This window comes from Aedes albopictus, chromosome 2 (genome assembly GCF_035046485.1).
Source record: "Aedes albopictus strain Foshan chromosome 2, AalbF5, whole genome shotgun sequence".
Classification (NCBI taxonomy): Eukaryota; Metazoa; Arthropoda; class Insecta; order Diptera; family Culicidae; genus Aedes; species Aedes albopictus.
Window position 1 is genome coordinate 205,513,779 of NC_085137.1, and position 27,934 is coordinate 205,541,712.

Below are 27,934 nucleotides of genomic sequence, written 5' to 3' on the forward strand. Positions count from 1 at the left end.
GTGAAGTGCAGGGCAAAAAGAAACGTCAAAGATTTGTTGTTGCCTCCGGCGTTTTTCTCTGTCCCGGTTTCTCATGCATCCGCTGTCTTCCTACGACGGGCTTCATTTTCATTCGATGGCTTGACATCCAATTGGAAAGAAGTGCGTAGTCGTCGTCGTAGCGCGTGATATTGTAGTTTTTTTTCCTCCTGGCGTGGGCCAGATTCAACTTTACAAATCCCGGATTTGTTTTAGTTTTTGGAGTAAATTTCTAGGTTTTCAGCAAACAAAAGTACATCGAAGCGATTACTCGTAGTGAGAAGTGCATTTTGAAGTGGTTTTGGGTCGCTCATCAGGTAAATATAACTATTTTAATTCGAGCTAACTTTTACAGCGTTCGCCCTCGGGTCTGAAATTGAAAGAAAGAGTGCTTTGCGGTCGGCCATCTTTAGATGATCGTGTTTCTAGATAACAGTTTCGTTTCGTAAAATATCGGTCCGTTTTTTAGCTACTTCCGCTTTACAATAGTTCACAACATTTGAATACTGTTTGGAAAGAAATCCCTGCATCCGCCTGTTGTAATGGAAATTCAAATTTTCAAAGCCCGTGGGGAGGCACTTTTGGATGGTCGCGAACAGCCTAAATCGATATTTTGAACGATGGCGACAAGTTTGATGTTGGTTTCCTTGGAGATATCTGCACGTTGCATGTTGTAGAATGTTTACGTTTATAGTGTTGCAAGTTTGATAACAAACCTTGTGTAAGTATATCGGTCACCTCTGTCAAGTTCCGGTTCTGTAAAAATGTAATAATGATTCCGGGCGTTTGAATAATCGGTCGAAATCAACCTAAAAAGGCTCGGTTACGAAAATTGTGTATCTTTTCCTTTCTGTCCTCCGTAGATGATTTAAACATAAGAAAGAGCACAATCTTATTCAGACTCGCGAGAAATGTCCTCGCTGAAGCTGGATCCCGAGCTGGTGGAGAAGGCAATCGGATTCCATGGATTGCCGTTGCAAAAAATATGGGAAGGAGAACGCGGCGAAGCCGATCTGAGCCGCATCGGTGTAACCAATCCGGACTATTCCGTGTACCAGTCTCGGCAAAAGACGCTCACCTTCCACGATCGCGCCAAGAGATTCAAGATGCATCAGTTTATTTCGAAGAAAGCGGATTTTTTGTATGATAGTGCATTAACACAGCAGCCAGCAAGAGGTCGAAACGAGAAACGGCACCCGGGAGATTTCCAGCAGTGTGAGTATCTATTTGGCAATAATCACAGCAATGTGTTGCATTTGATTCGGTAATTTTTTTTATGGTTTTCAGGTGAAAAATTTTGGATTCCACCGATTGACGCTTTCATGGACGTCGAGACGAGTGATAAAGTCAATCATTTTCTGCAGGTACTTGAAGGTTTTGGCGATCTTAGACTGATGAATATTATTTCTGTTGAGCAATCGATTGCTAACCAATGGATTTGATTGCGACATTTAAATTGAATTGCACATATGTACTGAGTTCCAGCACTGAAGTACTTCTTTCTATAAATGATTTTCAAGACTGCGAGACCCGGCGACGTTGTGTATGGCATAGTGGCTAATAAGACTGCCCAGGGAGTTATTTTCAAAGTGTTACTCTCAATGGGAAATACCTGTTGTTTCATAAATACCAGCTCAATTAAGGTAAGTTCTTTTGTACTTAAAGTTTATGATTACGAATAACACATGGCATTTTTAGCAAGCTTTTAAATTTCGAATTTTCCAAAGTTTTTCCTATGATTCCTTCAATAAATTCCCGTGAGCTTTCTCCTACAGTTTCTCCCGGGATATTTACTGGAGTTTCACCTGGAATATTTCTTGAAGATACTCGCGGGATTCCTCCTATTTTAGGATTTCTGCAGGAGCTATTGCTATTGCAGGATTTCTTGAAGTGATCCTCCTGAGATTATTTTCAAGAGATTTTCCCACATTTCTTCGAATACCTACCGGAAGTTGTCCCGAGATCCTTGGTATTCCTTTTAAAATATCTTCAAAATCGCATGTCTTTCATGATACTTTTCATTACAGACATGATAATTCGTTGCCAATGTTTCAAAAAGACGTTAGTTGTGTTAGGAAATCAGATTTTATCGTTCTATTGCGGTTACAGGATCTACTGAGAGATGCAAAGTGATTTATCCCAACCCAAAAGCAGAAATGTTGATGTCCGAATTGTCGGTTTAATGGACTTCACTCTAATATGCAACTTTTCTATTGCATCTTATTTATCACATCCGATAAATTTAAAGTTGTAAAAAATCGGTGGTGTTTTAGAACACAGCTTACGTTCACCATTACTCATAAGTGAAATTAAAAGCTTGGCAAACTATGTTTGGTTTCGTGGACTGAATAACCCCATTTTATGTTCAATAAATTTTAGGCCTATGTCTCAACCAACTATCTGGTACCGGTGTACGACCGATCTGGAGTTCCTCGCAACTTTGCAACCAGCGATCTGATATGTTGTGAAGTAGCTGCTGCTCAACCGGACTCAAGAAAACTGATCTGTACCATGCAACGTACGATGCTGAGTCGCTCGCCCACTACTATCAACTATGGACTCATATCTTCCGAAGATCTTCCCCAAGCATACAAGTAAGTTCGGTTCTGAGTCAAGCAGCTTTCTACTGACAAGGCGCGAGTTCCGCTGATTTGCTGAGAATGTAAACCAAAATAAATTACAACTGTTCAATTGTGATACGTTTTACTTATTGAGCGAGATTGCAGAGCTCGCGAAACTATCTATAAGGGCATGATACTTAAACGGTAGTTAGTAAACCACGCGAAAATGGCCGACCACAAAAGTCAAACTAAAAGACACGAACCTCATTCTTTTGGTATGATTGTGGACAATACCACCGGAAAGTGAATTGGCCGACACGAGCATGAGCACCAGCATCAAGACGTAGTTCGCAAACGTTTGGCACCTGATTGAGATTCTCCTCTTATTTCTCTTCAACCAACACACTCAGCCTTGCAGCCACAAAGGAGCTCCTACCGTACGAGGACTATCTAACCCGATCGGCGTCTTTCAATGACCCCCAGGCCATTGGAAGTTTGATGCAAGAACTGGGCCTCAGCGGAAACGAATTCTACACCAACATGTCGAGTCTGAAGGGAAAGTTTCCTCAGCAGGAATATGCAGGCGAGCTGCGAAATTCACAAGCAAGCAAGTGGGCATTCAGGTAAAAAAATCAACCATTATGCACAATTTGCTCTACAGTGTATTTTTCTTTTCGTTTCAGATCTGTGGCAGAGGGTATTGAACACTTCAAGGAGGGCCGCCACAGCGAAGCGTTTCAGTGTCTGAACAAGGCACTCAGCATTGATCCGCGCAACATCGAGGGATTGGTGGCACGCGGGGCGCTGTACGCCAACAGTGGTTCCTTTAAGAAGGCGGTGGACGACTTCGAGATGGCGCTGAAGATCAATTCGTCCCATGCCAACGCTCGCAAGTATATGGGCGAAACGTTGGTGGCATTGGGACGAAGCTACGAGGAGGAGAGCCGTTTCGACGAGGCCAAAAAAGCCTACCAGGACTGCTTGAACATTATTCCGCACCACGAGGAGGCGCAAAATTCGTTGGATTTCCTCAAAACCAAGACGTTCAACAAACAGATTGTGGCTCCGAATGAGCTTGAATTGCCCGGTGAGTTGTTAAGTTGTTCTTTCTTTGTGACTTAATTTATAGTTCTTGGTCATATGAGCATTACCCTCAGTGTAGGCAGTAGCCGCTCGTGTTCCAATAGCCGCTCACGAACGTAGAAAACAAGGTTCCCTGTAAAAACACAATCTTTTTTCCACGGATATTGAAAATCTGCGTGCCGAATTATATGCGGATTAAGAAAACGGTACATATTTATGCCAATAAACATCATTTTCTTGGCAGTGAGCGGCTATTGGAACACGAGCGGCTACTGGCACACTGACGGTACGTAAGTGGGGTCTTCAACTAGCCTAGTGGTTAAGACTATGGATCGCCATCCGGAGACGGCGGGTTCGATTCCCGTTCCGATCGGAACTTTTTTCTCGACTCCCTGGGCATAGTGTATTACCGTCAAACGGGGTGACTTGCAACGGCGGGGTGACTTGCAACACTTGATGTCTTCTGTCTATGTTTATCAACAAAACATAAAAATCGGACGTTCACATACCAAAACTCAGTTGAACTATAAAGTGCACATACTATCTGAGTAGTAGCCACGATTTTTACTTTTATGAAAATAGTTTCAACAAAATATTCATAAATTTAACATTAGTCTGAAAAAGTAACAAAAATGTGAGCCTCGAATCGTTACCTGCAAAAGAATGAAAACAAAATTTCCTAAAAATAATATTCTATATGCGAATTCTATACATAATGAGCTATATGAATTTCCATTTTACTTTATAAAAATATTACAATATCTTTCTTATATTCATATGTTTTGAAATATTGTACCTAGACGGGGTGACTTGCAACACTCATTTTCCTAACAATTCAAAGTCCAGAAAAACGAAATATTGTTGTTTAACTAATAATTCACCAGCAAAAGTCTGAAGGATCATTATATGAACTGCAAAATTCCTTAAAACTTATGTTAAATTAACAATTAGTAACTTGGTATTTTTGAGCCCAATATTTCCATATAAAAATTCACAATTCAATTTCCTATGTAAAAATGAATGTAAAAATAAGTATGTCTGCCCAAACGATATCAAAATAGTAGCAAGAATACTTATCAAATATGCTTGAAACTAAAAATTAATATCTGCGTGTTTGAAAAGGGATTTAAAGGGTGATACGATCAAAATTTGGTCACACAATTAGTTTCATAACTTGAAACTGCGTACACCAAAACAACTGAATTTTGAACCAGTATTGGTACTTTATATGTAGCTTATACCATAAAATTTTCATCAAAATCGGTTTAGTATTTGCGGAGATATTGTGAATCCTGAAAACTGCATTTTTAAAATTTTGTACAAAGTGGATTAAAAAATAAGAACACATTTTTACTCTTTTATTTATAGAGCCAGAAATACTGAACCAATTTCAATGAAAATTTTTTTGTATGTAAAGCATACATATCAAAATGTTGTGTAAAAATTTCATTCAATTTGATCCAGCCATTACAAAGTTATATTTGTTTAGGTGGTCAAATTTTGTCAAATTTTGTCAAGTCAAGCCAAATTTTGGTCACACAATTTTTTTCATAACTTTAGATTGCGTACACCAAAACAGCTGATTTTTGGATCAGTAATGGTACATTATATGTAGCTTGTACCATAAAATTTTCATCAAAATCAAAGCAAAGAAAGCCCATGAATTAATAACTGTGGAAGTGCTTCAACCTTCAAGAACACTAAGTTGAGGCGAGGAAGGCCAAGTCCCAGTGGGGACGTCGAGCCATAAAGAAGAAGGGAAAGCAAGCTGGGGACTCATTGACCAATGAGGTACAGATACAGGTGGCGCAGATAAACATTGCGAACCACTAGTTGTCTCTTTCGTTCTACCGCTGATCTTATGCAACTCAATTAGTGACGTCACTAATTGATTTGCATTTGATCAGCGGTAGAACAAAAGAGACAACTAGTGGTTTGCAATGTTTATCTGCGCCACCTGTATCTGTAGGGTGGGGCGGGGCAAGATGGGTCGCGGAGCAAGATGGGTCAGTGCCATTTTCGGGCGCATTACTCATGTTTTGATTATGTTAATAATTTTGTTAGATGACCAGCATGAATATACAAAAGTTTGGGGCATTGATTGAAAAATTATTCACTCTCATTGGAAATAACAAATAAAATGGTTTTTATCCATTTTTCTTATGCACTGAAAATATTCTACACGTTCGAGCCACATGTTTCAAACATGAATTTTCACCACTTGGGAAACATCTGAATTTAACGTGTCAAACCAGTCATAAATCTACTTTTCGAAATCATGTGTAAAACACGTTAGTTTGGCATCATAAATGTCAAATTTCTTAGAATATCAGTACCAGGCACCCAGCTGCGGGTCCATGTTCACCAAAAACTGAAGTATGCTTGGACATACTTTAAGCGGGCGAGTTCGGTGATGTATATTACGTTATAGGCGAACCATCTCCATTATCGATACATAAACATACTTTCAAACACGATAAAATCATGTGTAAAAGACAGTGGTTCAAAACCTCAACTATTCAACATCTGATTCAAAGGAAATACACGTTAATATAGCGTTCTGTTTTGAACGATACATTAACGTGTAAAAGAACATGGATGAGGCGTGTCGATTATTTTCAGTGTGCGATACATCCGATATAATCCCCACACAAACGGCCGCGGGGCAAGATGAACGTATTTTTGGAGCTTTCAAAAGTTATTTATTTTTTATTACAAGACTATTTTATAACTGACTTCAATCAAGCGGAATGAACGCTTAAAATTATAACATAAAATTATGATAATTTTTTAGTGAAAACATCGATTTTCAAGTTGTAAGCTCGTTACTTACAATTTTCGAATAATCGAGACGTTTCTCAATGACTCGTTCCGAAGAAAGAATATACGACCGGTTTCCACGAGAAGATAACAAAGAATGGTTTTATTGTTCGTTTTTCCACGTTAGCGTTCGACGCAGTCTACACACTAATCTACACTTATCATATTTTCGCAGTATAGGGGTGTTCAGTACTTCCGTGTTGAATATTCGATCATGGGTTGATGGATGAATGGTGGTATTAATCAGTTATAAATTTTGTTTACAGTTCGGCCATCCTGATATCTCTATTGGCCTCAATAGAACATTTTAGCAAAGTGTTAGTTGGGTTCTGGAGCCGTATACTCGCGGTGAATCGAGGTTAGTTTTACAATGAATAACAATAGGAAAGGATATTGGAAGGGTAACTATTTCTCTTCTAGTCGAATCACATTGTATCTGCTAATTTTCTGCCTGAAATTCAGAAATATCCAGATATTGACTTTCGTTAATTATTCAGCTGACGCAGCAGTTGAGTTGGATTTCTGGTACAGTTTCATATTTGATGGATCGAATATGCCTGTAAATGGACGACTTGACACCTGATATTTATCAATATCGGATATGACGTAGCGGTTGTGATCTAGTACTTTTTTGATAACGTAAGGACCTTTGTATTTCGGTTTTAACTTTTGGTTCTCCCCAACAGTTGGTACACTCCGAATCAAAACCAAATCACCAACTCTGAAGACTGAATTAGCCGTGACTTTACTATCATAATATCGCTTATTATACTTTTGTTGACGCTGCACATTTCCTGAAGCCCTGCACCTGATCTCGGTTAAATTTCGCTCTTCAGATGTGTTCAAGTCCTCGACAAACTCCAGTAAATCTTTATCGATACACAACTTTTGAGTTACACCGAACAAAACTCGAGATGGAATGTCACCTATCGAACGATTGAGAGTGTTATTTAGTAGATGTTCCGCTTTGTACAAAATATTATCCCATTGTACTTTGTTTCCGTCTTGAAACTTTGCCAAGAGAGGTATCAGCGTTCGGTTATAACGTTCAATTTGCCCATTGGCCTTTGGGCAAGCTGTTGCTACCTGAACGTGATAAAATCCATGATCCCTTGCAAACGATTCGAATTCCTTTGAAGTAAATGCGGACCCTCGATCGGAAACTACAACCCTCGGAACCGAGTACGAAATGAAATATGATTTGAGACATTTCATCACCTCCTTAGTGTTGGTTGATTTCACCGCGTAAAGCTTCAAAAACTTTGTACAACTATCACAAACAGCCAATATATGTAAATTCTTGTTCTTCGTTTTCTCAAGTGGACCAAGGTGGTCGATGTGAATGGTTTGAAAAGGTTTATCTGGTTTTTCGTATATGTGCAAAAAGCCATCAGTTTTTCGCTGCTTGGGATTGTAACTAATACATGTAATGCACTCACTAATATGCTTTTTCAATTTTTCTGTCAAATTCGGAATATAGAAGTTGCGCATTATCATATCAGCCACCTTATCCACCCCGAAATGTCCCAACTCGTTATGATATTTGTACATCACAGAAGCTTCCATAACTTGCGGAACAAATAGTAGATTTTTCTTTCCCTTAACCTTGTAAACAATCTGGTCGATAATTGTGAAGCCATCATTTTTCCCCTCTTCAACAGCTCGCTTAACCTTTTGAATGCCCTCATCTTTCAACTGGTTCACATACATAGCGCTTTCCTCAACACCAAATCCACTTTGACTACCTTCCAATGCATAAACATGGGCACGAGATAACGCGTCAACGTGCTGCATTTTGTCTCCTACACGGTGGACGATCTCGTAATCAAACTGCTCAATAAACAAGGCCCATCTTGAAATCTTAGGATTCAAATCTTTCTTATTGAGCGTTTGCTGCAAAGCACTGCAATCGGTAACAATTTTGAAGTGAAGGCCGACCAAGTAATTCCTGAAACGTTTCAGACTGTACACAATAGCCAAGGTTTCCAATTCAAAAGAATGAAGCTTATTTTCCGCCACGGATGCCCTCTTGCTAAAGTACATCACTGGATGGAAGTATTTATCCCCCTCAGTTCTTTGCATAAGAATTCCACCAAATCCATTCGATGACGCATCAGTGTGTAGTTGAGTTTCCGCATCAGGCGAGTAAATCGCAAGAACAGGTTTTGATGCAAGAATCTGACAAAGCGTGTCAAAAGATTGTTTTTGACTTGGACCGAAAACAAAAGGTTCATCTTTTGACGTAGGACTACGTCTCTCTTTTCTATACCGGGTGTCATTCTAAATTTTCAGAAATCGGCCGCGTTACGTTTGAAGTGGAGATTTTGAGCGTTAATAACTCAGCCATTTCTCGTTGGATTTTCAAAATTTGGGCTCCAATTGATTGGAAATCTTTACACCAATTATGTCCAATATTAACATTTGCTGATTTTCAATAACAAACTATTGAAAAATTGGGAAAAGTGAACCCATGTTTATTCCAGCCAATCACGATCGAGCACATTTTGGATGCTCCCGTCGAATATAAAAGCTACTGCTTCTTCGCATCTTCCCTCATTTGTCTTTGTCGTCTCGAGGTGAACGCATCGAACGAGAGCTGCCCACTTTCTTCGTTTGCGTTTTCGCTCATTCTTCTTTGACGGCCGTGTCGGCTCGGTGTCGGTGCGGTGGTTGTCGGCAAGGGTGCTGTTGTACATTCGCCTTCTAACCGTCTAACGCAACATACCAAGGAAGGAATACTTTTCATCGATTGTTCGGCGGTGGTGGCAGAGGCAGCAGCAAAATCCGGAATCGCACCCACGGCAGCAAGCGGCGGGCCAATTTTCGACGGCTTCCAGCAAACAGCACGGAGAAATCCAACACGCATTGCGTGGCTTGATAAATTCATGTCAATTTTCTGTCTGAAATCGTCCAATATTCAAACGGTTCTTTTCAGAACCATAGAAAATTATTCCTCAAGAGTTGTGAATCAGATAATTATTTAATTCCATCGCTCGGTAGAAGTGTGGTACAACCGAAAAGTGAAAAATTGTATGTTTGGTTGCCCCGCAACAATAATAATATTTTATAATATCCAGACCATTTTTCGTGAAACATTGTTTGATTTAACCATTTTTCGAATTTAAATTATCCAAATCTTCCAATATTTTGGTTACTTTATTCGTTAAATGAAAATTTTCCCATTTCTCGATTGATTAACCGTTTCAAGCGTCTGGTGCATGCGGGGCGGGGCATGTAATCGAAATAAACTGGAATCCAGTCAAATGGGAGGAGCTTCATCTGCTAATCTAGGGACATAAAAGCTGTTCCCCCTGATTTCTTTCGTCATTTTCGTTGGATCAGTCAAGCAGGGTGGATGTCACCTCCACAGCTGAGCAGTGGCACATCAACCCAGCCGCAACTCTCGGCTATCGTGCGGATAGCACCAGGAATCTCATCCATGGCAGAAAGCGGCGTACCAGTTTTCGGTGGCATCCTGTATTTAGCATTAAGGAGAAAACCAACACGCATTGCGAGACATGATGTTTTCATGCCATTTCGTTCCTAAAATCGTCAATTAATCAAACGGTACTTTTCAGGACCACCGAAAATATTTCCTCAAGAGTTGTAAATCAGATAATTTCATTCCATCAATCGAGAAAAATGTGGTTCAATCGAAAAATGAAAAATTGAATTCCGGTCACTAATCGTTCCACCCAGAATTTAGCAACGCATTGTCCTATCAGAACCATTTTTCGTGAAGCACTGGGGAGCGTCCAGAAATTACGTCACGTTTCAAGGGGGGGGGGGGGTCAGCAAAGTGTGACAACCCATACAAAAATTTCAGAGGTCCCATACAAAAAGTGTGACATAGGGATGAGGAGGGCTTGAAGATGACTAATTTTTGTGTGCCTTAATTTAAGGACGATCCCTTGTTTAATTCTAGCATTTTTCGAATTAAAATGATCTAAATCTTTTTATATTTTGGTTACTTTATTTTGTTAAATGAAATTTTCTCTCATTTCTTGGTTGAAAATCATTTGAAGCGTCCGAAGCATGCGGGGCGGGTCATGCAATCGAAACAAACTGGAAAGCCAGCCGAATGGGAGGAGCTTCATCTGCTAATCTAGGGGCATAAAAGCTGTTTCCTCTGCTTTCTTTCGTCATTTTCATTGGATCAGTCAGGGAGGGTGGAGGTGGATATCACGTCCACGGTTGCGCAGCAGCACGTCAACTGCGACGAGTGATAGCACCAGGAATCTCATCCACTGATCACGGCTGCGGTAGGCCCGGCAATGGAAGTTACCTCCGCAGCTGGGTAGCTGCGCACCAACCCAGCGACGTCTCTCGGCTATCTATCTGATAGAACCAGGAATCTCATTCACGGCAGCAGGCGGCGGCAGTTTTCGATGGCTTCCCGCATTCAGTGTGGATAATTTTCAATTGTCTTTCTAAAATCAACCGTTATTTGAACGGACCTTTTCAGGACCAGAGAAAATTATTCCTTAAGAGTTATGAATCGGATAATTTTTGGATATATTTCAACGATCGGTAAAAGTGTAGTGCATTCGAAAAGTGAATGGTTTAATGCTTGGTGGCTCAGAAACAGCAAAATCGATCACTAATCTTTCTACCCGAAATTTAGCAACGCGTTACTTATTCGGAGAATTGTACCTGAAACATTGTTTCATTCTAATATTTATCGAATTAAAATGATCTTAATTTTTCAATACTTCGATTAGTTTATCCGTTCGATTAGAAATTGTCTCAAAGAACGGTTGCAGTAGTTTGAAGCGTCTGACACAATGTGGGCGGGTCATGCAAACGGAATAAACTGGGAAGCCCGCCGAATGGGAGGAGCTTCATCTGCTAATCTAGGGGCATAAAAGCTGTTTCCTCAGACAACTTTCGTCATTTTCCATGGATCAGTCAAGGAGAGTGGAGATGCCACCTCCCAGCTAGGCAGCAGCACACAAACTCAGCGATGACTCTCGGCTATCGTGATGGCAGCATTAGGAATCTCATCCACGACAGCAAACGGCCGCATTCAGTATGGGTAAAATCGCATTGCGTGATGAATTCATGCAATTGTCTTGCCAATATCTTCCGTTTTATAAACGGTCTTTTCCAGGATCAGCGAAAATGATTCCTCAAGAGTTATGATTCGGATAATTAAAAGCGACAGATTGAAAGCTTGGTAGTTTAGCAATAGTGAAGTGGCTACTAATGTTCTTCCTGGATGAAAACAACGTATTGTCGAAAGAGTTTCACGTTAAACTTTCGTTGAAAAGATCTATTTAACGCCGTTCAATTATCTAATAATTTTATCCGCTCGATAAAAATTCTCTCGTAGAACAGTAATTTAACCATTTCTCTTCAAAACGAGATAACTCTTGAACTAGTCAACATCTTCCCAAATAACAGAACCAGCTGAATAACAGCTTCTTGAGCTAAAGTTAGCTTAAGAGAGATTTGTTTTACTCTTATACAGCAAAAATGTGTGTTGGGTTATGAATGCGTTCAGCGAAAGCGATCGATCACACAACAACTTTACTCAACACATCAGTCCACCCATTTGTATTATCATAACAACAAACATTGTATTATGAGAATATAAAAGTCGTTCCAGCCTTTGTCCTACGTCAACATTGCGGTTATGTCTCAGACATTACCTACTCCTAGTTTTTTCAGTAGGTCGTACAATGGACTTGCAGTTTTGCTAAAGTTCGGAATAAACTTCCTGAAGTAACTAACCAGACCTATGAAACGTTGTACGGCTCGAACAGAATCGGGTAGCGGAAATTCCCTGATTGCGTCAACATGTCTGTCCGAAGGTTGAATGCTGTTGTGTGCAACGTCGTACCCTAGATATTCAATCCGAGTTTTCATGAAATGGCATTTGGACAAGTTCAGTTGAACATGATTATCGGACAAAATCCTCAATAGCGTTTTGAGAACGTCGACATGTTCCTCTATGGTTTCTGTTGCAAGAAGTATGTCGTCATAGAACACGATAACTGTACCCGACTTGATCAGTTCAGATAGCATTTTGTTGATATATCTTACAAATATCTCCGGGGCGTTGCAATATCCAAAAGGCATCCGCGTATATTCGTACTGCCCGCTTTCAACGACAAACGAGAAATATTTGCGAGATGATTCGTCAATTTCCACATGGTGAAACCCATTCTTCAAATCGAGAGATGTAAAATATCGCTTATTTTGCAGTTTCGAAATTTGGTCCTCGATTACAGGAATTGGATAATGATCGCGTTCAACTAACTTGTTCAAAGCACGGAAATTTACACATAATCGATAAGATCCATTCTTCTTCTTAGTCAAAACCACTTTACTCGAATAAGGAGAACTGCTTTCCCTGATTACTCCAGATTCCAGAAGCTCACTAATCATCTTATCTAATTCCCTCCGTTCGAAAACAGACAACCGTTGCGGCGAGGCATGATAAACTTTATCCTCTTTCAACTTAACACCAAACGAATGTTTCATCATGGGAACAACAGGACGGGGTCTTACAACATACTCCGCTCGAAAAACTTCGGTTATCATCTTCGTCAAAGACAGAGTGGATACATCATCACCAATATCAAGACAAAGCTCAGTCATATTGTACGAAACAAGATCACAATCACTACCGACATTTCCATAAACTTGCGACATCAGCTGACGATCAAAGTTATTAGGGATTGCATCTACGTTTCTAGGATGAACAATAATTTTGTCAACTTTGTTAGCTTTCAAAAATTTTCGACCCACCAATCCATTGATTTTCATCGTACCATCTGAAACTACCAAGAAATCCACCTCATAGCGTTTCGATTTACAAGTAATTGTAGTTGATAATACACCATCTGTCAATACTGGCACATTATTTAACCCTACTATCATTGAGCTATCACTGCTCACGGGATTTAGAACCGATCCAGAAGGAACGTATTGCCTTTTCAGGAGACTTACCTCGCTACCAGTATCAAGCAACAAGTCCATTTCAATCTGATTCGCTACGCTAGCCTGGAACCTACCGTCATCATCAATATCAAACGCCGCCGATGGTTCCTCCTTCAAAGCCTCCGTCAGATGTACTTCCCGCTGCCGCTGCATTTGACGTTGATCTTGCTGGGTCCGAGGATTGCGTGCTTGATTCACCGGCTGATTGCACTGTCCTTCTTCATGTCCAGCACGCTGGCATTTAGAGCAGCGTACCACTCGCTGCGGTTGGGGGCAATCAACCGACAAATGCCCGATCCTGTTGCAGTTGAAACATTTTCTCTTCTGCTGTGTTTCTCCCCCGTTTACCTGGATCACTTCCGGAGCCCGCTGTGCTGATCTGTTGACAACCATGGTCGCTTGACGTTTACGTTTCATGTTGTTGTTGGCCTCACACAGACGAATGTGGTTGAGCAGTTCGAGGCTGTTGTTGTATCGGTTAGCACAGATTTGATCGTAAATTGGATCCAAGGACAGACCTCGAACGATGTAGGTCACTCTAGCTATCTCGCTCATTTGTACGCGTGCCGCCATTGCTTCCACTCGAAACACAAAATGTTCGTAGCTTTCATCCTTTGACTTAACGAGATTCGCTAGCGCCAGATGCACCTCCGCTTCATTCCCATTGTCTGGGAAGACAACTTGAATTTTCTGCTGAAATTGGGTCCAATTCGCGATTCCGGTTTGCGCACTGCGGTACCACTCCCTGGCTGCTCCTTCCAGACGACAGGAAGCATACAGCAGCGTTGTCTGGTCCGTCCAACGATAAAGAGACTTGAAGTGATTAACGTTGGCACACCATGTTCTGACATCTCTTCCACTGGAAAACGTTGGAATCAGCTTGCTGACTTCATCCGGATGTAAATGTCTTTCACGTCGATCCTCCTGGTTGTTTGGAAATTCCGCATCGTTTCGGAGCTGCAGCAATCGTCTCATCAGTCCAATCAACTCCTGCTCACCACGTGGGTTGGCTTGACCGCCCGAACAATCGCTGAACTGGTGGCGATTCCGATTTCGCCGGGCCAATTCGTCCTCCTCAAAGCCATGGAATTCCTCTTCGTCCGACATTTTAACGTAATCACTCGCGGTTGCGGATTTATCCCACTTCTGATAAAATTGTAAGCTCGTTACTTACAATTTTCGAATAATCGAGACGTTTCTCAATGACTCGTTCCGAAGAAAGAATATACGACCGGTTTCCACGAGAAGATAACAAAGAATGGTTTTATTGTTCGTTTTTCCACGTTAGCGTTCGACGCAGTCTACACACTAATCTACACTTATCATATTTTCGCAGTATAGGGGTGTTCAGTACTTCCGTGTTGAATATTCGATCATGGGTTGATGGATGAATGGTGGTATTAATCAGTTATAAATTTTGTTTACAAAGTCGCCTGAGGACCACTCGAATCGTAAAGTTTTTTATATTCCAAATAAATTTATAAATTTTTTACTAGTAGCTCTTGTTTACTCAGTATGGATATGGAGCATACCGTCAGTGTACCAGTAGCCGCTCATGACCCAATAGCCGCTCACTGTTGCAAAAATCAAGTTTTCACGCATAAATACCCCCTTTTCGTTGCTGATATTCTTGGACAATATAAATTAAATGAGAGCAAAGCCATTTCATGCAATATTTACCAAATAACATAAATTTTAAAAACAAAACATTAGAATTTTTTGAGCGGCTATTGGACCCAAAAAAGCTGTAGGAAATTTTATGTGTTCCAATAACCGCTCACGCTAAAAATTACGTGAAAATTGTAAAAACTGTCGATTTTAGTACACAGTGTATTCAATCACTACTATTACACTCCCGCTGAACAGGAAAAAATAATTGTAAAAACATAAGAGTTGCAAAAATGATTCACTTTTCCGCAAAAGTGTTTAAAATGCAAAAACATTATAAATTGGCTTACCAGTCATTTAACAGATGATGTTTTTCTGCAAAACTGGCCTTAGATGAGCGGAATCTGGTACCCTGATGATATATGAATGCGGAACAAATCATATATTTTGACATTTTTCGTTGAGAAAATGTGAATTACCTAAAAGGTGACCCATCTTGCCCCGCCCTTTTTTTCACGGCGCAAAATCGATCACTTTTTAAAACTGCTTGTTTAACATCATATTTTTTTATTTAATAATCTTTTTATCGACTTTTAGCATAGCTAACTAGTGTATTAAAGAGTAGCGGACGAATACAAACCAATACGATTTGTATTTACAAAGTTATGGTGATGCATCCTCAGGTGACCCATCTTGCCCCGCCCCACCCTACCTCATTGCTCATTGACTGCTGCGCATGTTTAAGTTTTATGGGAATTTGGTAAGGTTTTCGGGAGAATTGGGGTATAGAAGCGCATCGTTAAAGGTGCTCTTAGGCGTTAAACCAGAGAAAACACATCTTAAGAAGGTCATAAGTTTGTCTTGTGAAACTTCGACATAAGAAAAAGTTTTGATTTCCATAAGAAATTCTTGAGAAATTGTTTCGTAACACATCTTCTTAGGAAACATTTTTGCGCAATATAAAAAAATCGGAGAACGCGTGCTTTACTCACCATCGGCGCTTCGGGAATTGGGTTGGTTGGAGCTCAATAAGAAGTTTGGTTTCTCGGAAGTAAAGTTTTATAAGTACCGTGAGGTCGCCATTCACCGCTCATGCCCCATTCACCGCTCGTTTTGGGTCAATCATACAAATGTTAGTAAAGTATCGTAACAAAAGTGAATGTAACATGCTGCCACATCAAAAAACTTTCATTTCACCAAGTTTTTATATGGGTGTACCTGAAATCACGTTCTCAAAAAATTTTCTCACACTGCGCTACAGGACAACATGGGAACTGTTCAGGGCAAACAGCAGAAGAAATATCCAACAGGTTAAACCCGTTAAAAAATCCATTTTGACAAAACAGGGTGAACTGAATGTCATGAATCATCAATACTTTGGTAAATAAAATTTATTTTGTTTTTATAAATTAATAGTTTCTGTGATTCCATGAAAAAATAATCCAGTGAGCGGTGAATGGATGCATGAGCGGTAAGGTGGCCCACACTTATATGAAAAACAAAAATTTCGGAAAATGCCAAGTCTTACCTCCTAAATTAGTTGTTTTGGACTCCCAGAACCTACGTTTAAAATTTGAGCAAAATCAATTAAGCCTAAGGGGGCGCTCAAAACGCTTGAAGTTTGTATGGGAAAACTTGGCTGAATGTATTATTATTATCTTTATTATCGAGATTTTCAGCCAGAGGCTGGTTCATCTCCGTGGCTGAATGTATGCAGAAATTTTAAGTTTTTGCATTTTGCCGCTAGGTGGCTCTGTAAGCGTTCAATAATCAAACCCTTTGGTATTATTGTAGGTGACTATATGCCAAAAAACTTTGTCGAAGACCGCATAGTGATCCAACGTCGGCGAAAAAAGTTATACCCTAGGTAAAGTGAGGATAATCTTTATTGTTGTTTTTCCAATACATGTAAACTGTAAAGGAATAATATCAATAATGAAATCTCAATACTTTACCTCAGTGAAAAGAATTGTCAGACAAAAGAGGCACAAAACAAGCAACAAAGAAGGTGCGACGATTACTCTTTATCCCTACTGGTAACAGATAATGACATGATCTCGAATTTTTTTGTTGCAGACAAAACGGAAGCTGAATTTGTTGCGTACTTTTCAACTCGTGAATAATCAATTATTGCTAACCCAAAGTCGAAACTGTTTGATGATAGAGCTTCACCAGAGTTGCAGTGTTTACCGACTCGAAGTTACCGTTCGAAAATCGCAATGCAAGGCTTAAAAATCTCTAAACTCGTGGCATACGATGTTAATCCCATTACTTTCAAGTTGGGACAAACTTATGTCGCATGGGTTTGTTTGTCGCAACAAATAAGGGTTGCGACATTGTCATTATTGTTGCGCGATGGTTGAATTTTGATTCACTGCTTTACCTCACTTTGCCTCGGGTATAACTTTTTTTTTGCAATTCGTCATCGTAATGGGCTGGTTTACCTCACGCAAGTTTGACAGGAAAAGGCCTACTTTCCCACACCAAATTAACAGTGCTGAAATGGTTCATCACAGCACTGATTTGCGTTGCGTAATGAACTATTACAGCACTGTTTTCAGTTTTGATCAACTTCTTGAAGCTTTCTGAACGCAGTTTTGAAACATTGTGACAACTGCGCAGTATAATCTGCTATGATCAGACTTTCTTAAACATCACAATGAACATCAGTGTCCAGCTTGATGAAACAGTTTTGTTAAAAACTATCCTCAAGTGGTAATTTATGAAATTGCAAAAAACGTTGTACGCAACTCGGTGCAGAACTCGATTTTTCCAACACTCGTCGTAATTATCCAACTCTGCAAGCCTCGTTGGATAAATGTACGACTCGTGCTGTAAAAATCTTCATTCTGCACCTTGTTGCGTAAACTACTATATTACAGCCGTCGGATCACTTCGCGGTCTTCGTCAAAGTTCTTTGGCATATAGTCACCTACAATAAAACCAAAGGGTTTGATTATTGAACGCTTACAGCGCCACCTAGCGGCAAAATTCGAAAACTTAAAATTTCTGCATACATTCAGCCAAGTTTTCCCATACAAACTTCAAGCGTTTTGAGCGCCCCCTCAGGCTCAATCGATTTTGCTCAAATTTTGAACGTAGTTTCTGGAAGTCCAAAATAAATAATTCAGGAGGTAAGACTTGACATATTTCGAAATTATTGCTTTTCATATAAGTATGGGCCACCCTAATGAGCGGTAATAGGAGCCAAGAGATAACACATTTGAATTTTTATTTTTTCGGTTGTAAACATATTTTACAATCGTTTTATATTTTTTCTATAATAACAACATAATTGTTGAGTTGTTAACGTTAAGGCCGCACGGGACGACGTGTAATTTTTCCTATCTTCCTTCTCTTTCTAACAATTTGCCTCACGATTTTGAAGATGCAAATATCAATTTCCACTGCACTGACGTAGCTGAAACTTTAGTCGATTGTGCACCGCAAGTGAGCAAATGAACGATCAAATTTCTAGCCAATAATATGAAGTAGAAGTTGAGATTTGCATCTTATTAACAACAGAGCAATGGCGGACGATTCAACCACCGTCCCGTCCGGCCTTAATTAAAGTGCAATATTCGCAAATGTCGATTTTTAATGTCATATACTTTACGAAAATGCCGTTAAATGAGCGGTGAATGGCGACCTCACGGTATCTTATGATTTTCATAACAGCCTTTTTATGAGAATTTTCATATGGCCGGTCTAATGAATTTCTTAAGATTTTTTTGTGGAGCGCAAAATGGGAGTTCTTCCTTCGGAAGGAAGTAAAGCGTGGGTCCCGAGATGAACTAGCCTAGGGCTAAAAATCTCGTTAACACAGAAATAGCTTTGTGGAGGACGGAGACGGCCGGATATAAAAAAGGCAATAAACGGACGCGAGTACTTAACAAAATACGATTTATTTGATCTTCGAATTTAGCGCGTTGTTACAGGTACGAACTCTCACTTCGATCTGGTGGGTTCACTCTCGTCGTCGTCGTTTATGCTCTCTTAGTGTGAGTGGCTACCAGGGGTGTGCCAGTCGCCACAGCGCCCCCCCAGTTACACCAAGAACCTTACGCGGTGGCCTGTAGGTGTAACTATAGTCTTCTTATTTTCAGGATAGCTGGTTATGGTTTCTGGTCCGGTGTGAGCTGGTTTTACTCGATCGATCGAAATTCTTTGCACTTTTTGATTTACTATGACGTCCAAATACTTATCTGTACGACTAACAACACGGAATGGACCGTCATACGGTCGTTGTAGAGATTTCTTCACGGCATCATAACGTACAAATACATGTGTGCAGACCTTCAATTTTTCATTTACGAACACTTTCGCTTTGGTGTGATGTTTAGCTTCGACTGGTCTGATTTGGTCCATTACTCGATGAAGGTCCAACGAAAAATCGGCACGATCGTTGATCTTCTCCAGGGGTTCGAAGAACTCTCCAGGTAGACGCAAGGGTTGACCGTACACTAACTCGGCGGGGGAGCAATCCATATCTTCCTTAACAGCGGTTCGCAAACCTAACAGAATTAATGGAAGTCGAATAAACCACTTCTTGGCGTCGACGCACATGATGGCCTCCTTTAGCTGTCGATGAAAACGTTCGACCATCCCGTTTGCTTGTGGGTGGTACGCCGTTGTCCGTGTGTGGTTGGCTCCTAGTAAAATCGTCAGCTCCCTGAATAACTCGGACTCAAATTGACGTCCCTGATCTGTTGTAATGTATTCAGGGCAGCCAAAACGCGCGATCCATTGCGAGCAGAGTGCCATTGCTACAGTGTTCGCCGTCATATTCTCCAGAGGGATCGCCTCGGGCCATCTGGTATATCGATCTACAATTGTAAGAAGATATGTATGACCGTTAGACGGTGGCAATGGACCCACAAGGTCAAGATGGATGTGGTTGAAACGGCATTTGGGCAAACCAAACGAAGCCAAAGGGGCTGTTGTATGGCGGTACACTTTGGATTTTTGACACGCTTCACAGTTACGAACGAATTCGGCGATTTGTTGATTCATTTTGGGCCAAACAAATCTACTGGATATCAACTTCCGAGTCGCTCGTATGCCAGGATGAGCGATATTGTGAAAATGTTGCATAACCATCTGCCGATGCGGTTCTGGTATGAATGGTCGAGTGCAACCTGCTGCAGACACGTCGCAGAACAGTGGTTTGGAACAATGCTGTAGAGTGAGTTTCTTCAAAGTCAGCGATGACTTGGAAGACTTCAACAAAGCTTGAAGTTCGGCGTCGTTATCCTGATCTATCGCAATATTACTGTAATTTATTGGCGATGGAAAACTGATTGCGTTGGCCCTGGAAAGGGAATCAGCTATCACATTTTGTTTTCCGCTAATGTGTTGGATGTCTGTGGTGAATTGTGATATAAACTGCAACGCTCTTTCCTCATGCGGCAACCGACATGCAGAGTTTGATGTCATGGCATGCGTTAGCGGGTTATGATCGGTAAAAATCGTGAAGCAACGCCCCTCTAACAGATGCCTAAAGTACCGGACAGACATTTTAATTGCAATCAGCTCACGACCAAAGGTGGAGTAGTTGCGCTGGCCCGATGTAAACTTTTCTGAGTAGAAACCTAACGGTTGCCAGATTGCATTGGAAAACTGCTGCAGAACAGCTCCAGCTGCAGTGTTGGAAGCATCCACAAATAATCCTAATGGTCTGGTTGGATCAGGATAATACAACAATGTTGCTTCTGCTAATGCCTTTTTGCAATTCTCAAACGCTTCATTCGCCTCCACACTCCACTCGATTTTCCGTGAATCATTTTTCTTGTTCCCAGTGATTAGGCATCTTAATGCCGCCTGCATATCGGTAGCTTGACGTACAAAACGTTTATAGCCATTTACTAGAGCGAGAAATCTTCGCAGATCTTTAACCGTCATAGGTCGAGTGAATTGCTGCACTGCAGCTACTCGGCTGGGCAGCGGTTTTATTCCATCTTTGCTGATGAGATAACCGAGAAATTCAACTTCTTGTTGAGCGAAACGGCATTTCGGAAGGTTGATCACAAGACCATTTGATCTAAGTCGATCAAAAACTTTTCGCATGTGCTGATAGTGTTCCTCAATAGAGGACGAAGCTACGCATATATCGTCGATAAAGACGACAACGAAATCGAGGTCTGCGAAGATTCTATGCATAAATCTTTGAAATGTTTGACCTGCGTTGCACAGGCCAAACTGCATCCTAGTAAATTCAAAAAGGCCAAATGGAGTAATAACGGCCGTCTTAGGTACGTCTTCTTCTTCTACCGGAATCTGATGATAAGCCCGTTCAAGATCAATAGTGCTAAATATTGACTTACCATGAAGAGTGTTGAGGAGGTCATGTATGTGGGGGACCGGATACCTGTCCGGCACAGTCACACTGTTTAATTTCCGGTAGTCTCCCACAAAGCGTAATTGTCCAGACTTTTTGGGAACACAATGTAGTGGACTCGCCCAACTGGAACGTGATCGGCGGCAGATGCCTAGATCCATCATCGTCTGGAACTCCTGCTTCGCAATTGACAATTTATCGGGTGACATCCTTCTTGCTTTACAAGTTACGGGGGGTCCTTTTGTAACGATGTGGTGAGTGACGTCATGACGAACTTCCGCTCGCAGCGTCGAAGGACGAGTGATCACCTGAAATTCCGCAAGTAATTGCCGGAACGGATGATCGTAGTTGATCGTGGTAACGTCGTGTAGAGGTGAATGCACCACACCACCTGCAGCTTTGAGATTCGTTGTTCCATCGACGATGCGTCGGTGCTTGAGGTCGACCATCAATCCAAAATAGGATAAGAAATCGGCTTCGATGATGGCTGTGGTAACGTCAGCCACGAGAAAATTCCAGGCATATCTTCTGCGTAGTCCGAGGTCCACGTGCAGGAAACGGGTATCGAGTGTTTTTATATTTGTGCTGTTGGCGGCGTGTAATACGAACGGAATCGGTGACTTGTTTCGGTCTCGTCTGTTAGCAGGAAGGATTGAGACGTCCGATCCGGTGTCGATCAGGAAGCGGATGTTGTTGATTCTGTCGAAAACACATAAGCGACGGCTTTCCTTGTTTGAGCCCACCTCCGCCGTGCTAGATGGGCTAGCGTTTAGTTTTTTGGCGAATTTCCGAACGCACACGGCTCGCGACACTGATTAGCTTGAGCGCCGTACTTTTTGTGGTACCAGCACACGATACTACGGTCACTGAATCGTTGCCGTGCACGAGACGAGGATCGGCTTCTCTCATTCCTGATTTTTCCAGCTTTTAACTTGCGAATTTCTGCTGTTAAACAGGCGATTTGCTCTGCAAGTTCCTCCGTAGACGGGACAGCTGGTTGGACACAGTTTTGACGTTTGCTGGCAGCCGCTGCAAAAACAGCATCTTCATTAGACCGTCGTCCACATTTAGACCAGCTGCCAAATCCTGCATCCGGGCCAACAGATGCGTCGGCTTCATGTCGCCCAGGTCACACGAATTTAGAAGTTTCTCCATTTTAGCATGAGCCGACATTTCGAAGCGGCTCAACAGTCTGTCTTTAATGGCTTGGTATTTGTTGTCCTGAGGAGGGTTTGCAACCAAATCCGAGATGTGGCACAGGACGCTCTGATCCACCTTTGCGATGATGTGGTAGAATTTGGTTGCATCGCGGGTAACTCCAGCCAGCACGAATTGAGCTTCGGCTTGGGCGAACCACATCGCCGGGTCGCTCTTCCAAAAATCGGGTAGCTTGATGGCTACAGATGCCGTCGCTGTAGCAGCCGCTGCTGCAGCTTGGTTTCCTCCTGCGTCCTGCATTTTTGGCTCACTGGAAAACAAGATGGCGACGATTTTTTCGCGACGATTTTTCGCGACGAATACGAACGTACGAAACTCGACAAAATCGCTCGGTTTTCCGCGAATTTTTCACGTCCGGGTCACCAATGTGGAGGACGGAGACGGCCGGATATAAAAAAGGCAATAAACGGACGCGAGTACTTAACAAAATACGATTTATTTGATCTTCGAATTTAGCGCGTTGTTACAGGTACGAACTCTCACTTCGATCTGGTTGGTTCACTCTCGTCGTCGTCGTTTATGCTCTCTTAGTGTGAGTGGCTACCAGGGGTGTGCCAGTCGCCACAGCTTTTTCAAAGAAAAATCGCCACAGGTTGCCCATTAACCCTTTAATATGCATCGATGAATGATTTCTGTTAGAAATATTACGGGGAACCAACCCTCCGAAGACCGCAAAGCGATCTAAAGCATGTGGAAAAATGTGTGTTGAAACTACTATTTTATTAGTTTGGAAATCAACAAACGTGTTGTTTCAAACTGGATAAATTTCCCTCCGTGTAGGAAAACAAATCTGAATCAGATCGGCATCTTTCCAATTGATGGCTGAATAAACAATCAATCATAATTTATTCTGACGATCGAACATTGATAATAAAAAATAAGCAAAACAAATATTTAACAAGTCAGAAGAGGGTTTTAAGAAGGTTGTATCGGGGATACGATAAAACTATGATACAAACCGAAATCCTAACCCGGTTTGCATACGAAGTCCTGTAGATCATAATAAGCCTGGGCCAACTAATCAGAACGTGGGCCATAGGAGGCCTATAAGAGCTGAAGAGGACTTTCAGGTCGGCATCAATGGTTTTATGGTTAGTCAAAATTGTTACTTAGGAGGCAGGTCGCGTTCGGAACATTAACACCATATCAACAGCAGCTTCTATTTCGAGCAGCTTCAATACTGCAAATTTATTGATCATTATTAGCTAAAGTTTCTTTACAATTACCTTAAATATAAAACCTACAAAGTAGTATCAGTTCACGGAACAAGCAACTCTCCTAACACAATACACTCTCCTCGTAGTTCCTATCGGACTGGCGGACTAAACTACACTGCTCAATCGCCACACATCACTGCAATAGGCAGCTCCGATCAAATCCTCGACACTTTAGTTTTAGGGTTGCCAGGTCCACTAAGCACGAAACGTAATGCGAGCATTCGTAACAGAAGGTTTTAAGGCATATCAAGAGTGACGCTTCTACGAAGTTTTAGCGATTTTAGCGGGAGCTTTCAAATAAGTTTCACATGGTTTACAGAGAGGTTTCAGGGAATTCCAGGGGGCTTGGAAGTGGTTTCCGGAAGCCTTCAAGGGGGTTTCCAGGGATGATTCAGAAGAATATCAAGTCTTTGAGGGAGTGGTTTTCCGAGAAGCTTCATGTGGCTCCAGGGAATTTTAGGAGAAGTTTTGAGGCGTTGCAAGACAGAACATCGAGTTACGGAGTTACCGTTCCGTTTAATTCCAGCTGTGTGACAGATACTTATTTCAAACTCAACTGCAAGATTTTCCAAAGTGTATCGTACTTAACTCGACAGTTCATTTTGCGTCAACATCGAACGGAACGCAACTTCCAGCTAACAAAATGAATACAATTATGTACGTTATTTTTTTAGCAGTAACCGCAAGTGTTCTAATCAGGCTTGGAAAGCGTCAGCGTCAACACGGGTTGTCACGCGATTTTTACAGAAGTGTCTCTCTCAATGTCATCGAATCGGGAGACGATGGCCAAGAGAGACTAACAATATTCGCTCATTTCTCGGTCATGACGGAGCGTGACATGGTTGTAAACAAGGCCATTACTAGCACATTGATGAATTTTGTTATTGTTTAAATCCTTCAAAGCATGAATATATGTCCTCTCTATCTGTTAAATACAGCGGCTAGCCCAAATTTGCTTGGATCAGGTGAATAATTTAATTTCAAAACAATATTAAAGTTTCCGTCATGACGCTTGATCATTGCAAAATGACATGACGAAGTGCGTGAACGCTCGTTTTATCTTGTGACGATGAAAGAGCCTACTTGTTCACCGTCATGGGAAGCTCACGACCAATAACAGCGCTGGTTCTAATACGTAATACGCTCATCGTTGATACTCTGTCTATTTTGTACCCGCAGCTTTGAATATCCCCAAATCATTGACCCACCACGATCGCCACAAGCAAGAAGCGGACACATCCGGTGTCAGTGGCTCCAAGCGCGACGGATCCGAATCTCGCAAGGACAAGAAGGGTGCCAAAAAGCAGGACAAAAAGAAACGCCATAAGAAACACCACAGCAGTTCCAGCGATTCGAGCTCGAACAGTTCCGATTCTAGCGATTCCAGCTCGGACTCGGACAGCAGCAGCAGCGACTCGTCGTCAAGCTCTGGTAAGTTTATCACGGGACCACCCGTATTAGTACGAATTACAATGCCACTTTCAGCCATCATAACAGTGGAGAGAGGACTCTTGATATGGGAGGAATAGAAGATGACCGATGAATGATGGGAACTTCCGTACCGCTGGAGACATCTTCCCCATCTATGAAACGAATGTTACGATGTGTTTCTTTTCTACATCATTGTCCGTATGTTTTAGGTTTGAAAAAATGCCTTCAAGTGAAGGATGGTTATATTTTGTTGTCGCTTGAAATGATTGAAATGAGGATACTTATTTTTGCTTGAAAAGCGACGGAATATAGCGCTAATAGTAAAAGCAAAGCGTTTGAATGGAGGATATGAAATAACACAGAATGGGAATACCGGACATCATCCGGCTGGCTGCAGGATGGAGTCATATTAGATGCCGAAATGAGATAATGAGACAGACACAGAAGGTGGTTACAGCTTTAAAAGCAAGCATGTTATAAACATCATTTTGCCTACTTTTCTGTAATTGCCAAGCAAAAATGTTTGCTTAAATCAGTACTTATTACGAAAGTGACAGATTTCTCATTTAGATGATCCCACGTCTCTTTTACAGATTCTTCGCGCTCATCGAGGCCCAAGAAGCGTAGCAAACGCAGCAAGAATGAAAAGAAGCCAAAATCACTGTCTCCGCTCAGCAAGCGCATGTCGGCTGGGATGGGCAACGAAGGCCGTGCAATGGACGCCCCATTTTCTTTCGGCAATCAACCTACGCACAGTCATCCGCCAGCCGGGGCGGATGATTATGAATTAAAGGTAGATAGTTCTAACACTGGCTAGATTTTCTAGTAACTTATCGCTCCCATCTTCTGCAGGTTCGAAAGTTTTTGGACATGCCCCGCGATGAGGACAACTATGAAGAAAAGGTTCGTCGCTTCGTAGCAGAAGCATCCAAGTATCAGAAGGAGCGAAAGGCACAAGAGGAAAAAACAAAGAAGAAAAAGAAGAAGGAAGAGAAAAAAGCTAAAAAGGAAAGCAAGAAAAAACGTAAATCCGAAGAAAAAAAGAAATCTAAGAAAAAGGATAAAGATGACGATGTGCTGAACAACGACAAACTGAAGGAAGCATTAAAGTAAGTAAAATATGCAATTAAACAAATTGAATTCATGATATTAAGTGATTTTTTTTTATACAGAATTTTTGAAAATTTTCCCGTTTTGGATGAGCTTGGCACAAAACTGTCAGAATACTATTCAAAGCTTGAAAATCAAGGAGCAGGTCCTAGCGGTATGGCATCGGTTATGTCTACTTTGCTGACAAAAGGATCCAAAAAGGACGCCTCAAAACTTGAGAAAGCGGAGGAAACAAAAGTTTCCCAAAAAACACAAGACACGTCAAAAGAACGTTCAGAAAAAGAAACGAAATGGCGAATGATGTTCAACAAAGATGAGAGGGCGGCCGTTAAAGAGCCAAAAGAGCAAAGCAAAACTTTTGTTCCGAAACAGTACGCATTTTCGAATGACTCGGATGAAGAATCACTTGGCGTGTTTCAAATGCAACAACATCAAGCCCAATTGCAACAAAAAGCTACCCAGAGGACGTCTCGTTATGATGATGAAAAGAACCGGAGGAGGCCAGCTACTCCAGAGAAACCGAAGCCAGCTGTCTCACAGATGGCCCCTGTCAAATCAGGTCCAGTCGTTTTGGACAAATTTGGTAACTTCAGGCTTGCGAATGCCGACGATGCAGCTAAACCTCCGGAGCCATCGGTTCCGCCGCGTAGATCCCGTAGTAGATCTCGTGGTCGTCGTTATGGTAGCTCAAGTCGGTCACGATCACAAAGCCAAAGAAGACGTTCTCGTTCGGGCAGTTTCAGGCGCCGTTTCAGCCGTTCAAGGTCACGATCCTTCAGTCGATCGCGGTCACGGTCTTACTCGAGAAGCCGTTCACGCTCACGTAGCTTCGAACGACGTCGTTTCGTAGATCGACGAGGCTATCGTGGCAGAGGCGGATTTTATGATCGCGGTTTCGGAAATCGTTACCACCGTGGTGGATTCATGCGCCGAGGCGGTTTCAGAGATTTCCGTGACAACAATCGTGGAGGTTTTCGTGACCGTCCCTTCCGACACCGTTTCCGAGGAAGATTCCAGCGGTCTTTTAGTCGTAGCACGAGCAAATCGCCAGATCGCATTCCGGTGAGCCCAAGTGAGCGTCATCGACGGGACCGCTCACGTGAACAAGACCGAGATCGTTCACGGGAACGCACCTATGAACCTAAACGCTCCAAGGAACGCGAACTTCCCAAGCCGAAGGAAAAGAAGGATGAAAAACCTGCATCTGAGGAAGCTGGTAACTCGTTTGTGGCTAGCGACATTGAAGGTCGATGGGCTGATAAAAAACAAAGTGAAGAAAGAGATCCTCCTCCACCAGGAGCAGAGGACACCTCGCTTGATGACATAGAAAAAACCCTGGAAAAAGCACGGAAGGAAAAAAAAGAAGAAATGTTGGAGCGAAATAAGGACATCTTGAAGAAAATTACTGACCCGTAAAATAACTATAATTTTGAGGTTTAGATATATAGTTTGAATCTAATCAGACGAAGAAAAAAAAAATGGTGAACTAAAAATGCATATTCAAACGGAACTCCTTAATCTAGCATTCTTGCAAATGGCAAAAATAATCAACATCAATAAAATCAGCTAACCCGAACAAATTGTGT

General features: G+C 41.6%; 2 protein-coding genes across 3 annotated transcripts; one reads left to right on the forward strand and one right to left on the reverse strand.

The window, feature by feature from the left end:
- The first annotated feature begins 104 nt into the window (after positions 1 to 104).
- LOC109414027 (tetratricopeptide repeat protein 14 homolog) lies at positions 105 to 27,928 on the forward strand. 2 transcript variants are annotated; one of them, XM_019687760.3, is made up of 11 exons: positions 105 to 335; positions 882 to 1,233; positions 1,306 to 1,382; positions 1,539 to 1,661; positions 2,398 to 2,612; positions 2,990 to 3,202; positions 3,263 to 3,666; positions 24,987 to 25,238; positions 25,832 to 26,031; positions 26,091 to 26,347; positions 26,411 to 27,928. In XM_019687760.3, exons 2-11 carry the CDS (start codon positions 930 to 932, stop codon positions 27,762 to 27,764), a joined length of 3,399 nt encoding a protein of 1,132 aa, XP_019543305.3. In that variant the 5' UTR covers positions 105 to 335; positions 882 to 929; the 3' UTR covers positions 27,765 to 27,928. The 2 variants fall into 2 exon arrangements, with proteins under 2 accessions (XP_019543305.3, XP_029724872.2); XM_029869012.2 differs by lacking the exon at positions 105 to 335 and adding an exon at positions 347 to 739.
- On the reverse strand, positions 18,868 to 22,259 carry LOC115257075 (uncharacterized). Its single transcript, XM_029856378.2, has 2 exons — positions 21,359 to 22,259; positions 18,868 to 19,861 (listed from the first exon to the last, which is right to left on the reverse strand). Exons 1-2 carry the CDS (start codon positions 21,819 to 21,821, stop codon positions 19,083 to 19,085), a joined length of 1,242 nt encoding a protein of 413 aa, XP_029712238.2. The 5' UTR covers positions 21,822 to 22,259; the 3' UTR covers positions 18,868 to 19,082.
- Positions 27,929 to 27,934: the final 6 nt, after the last annotated feature.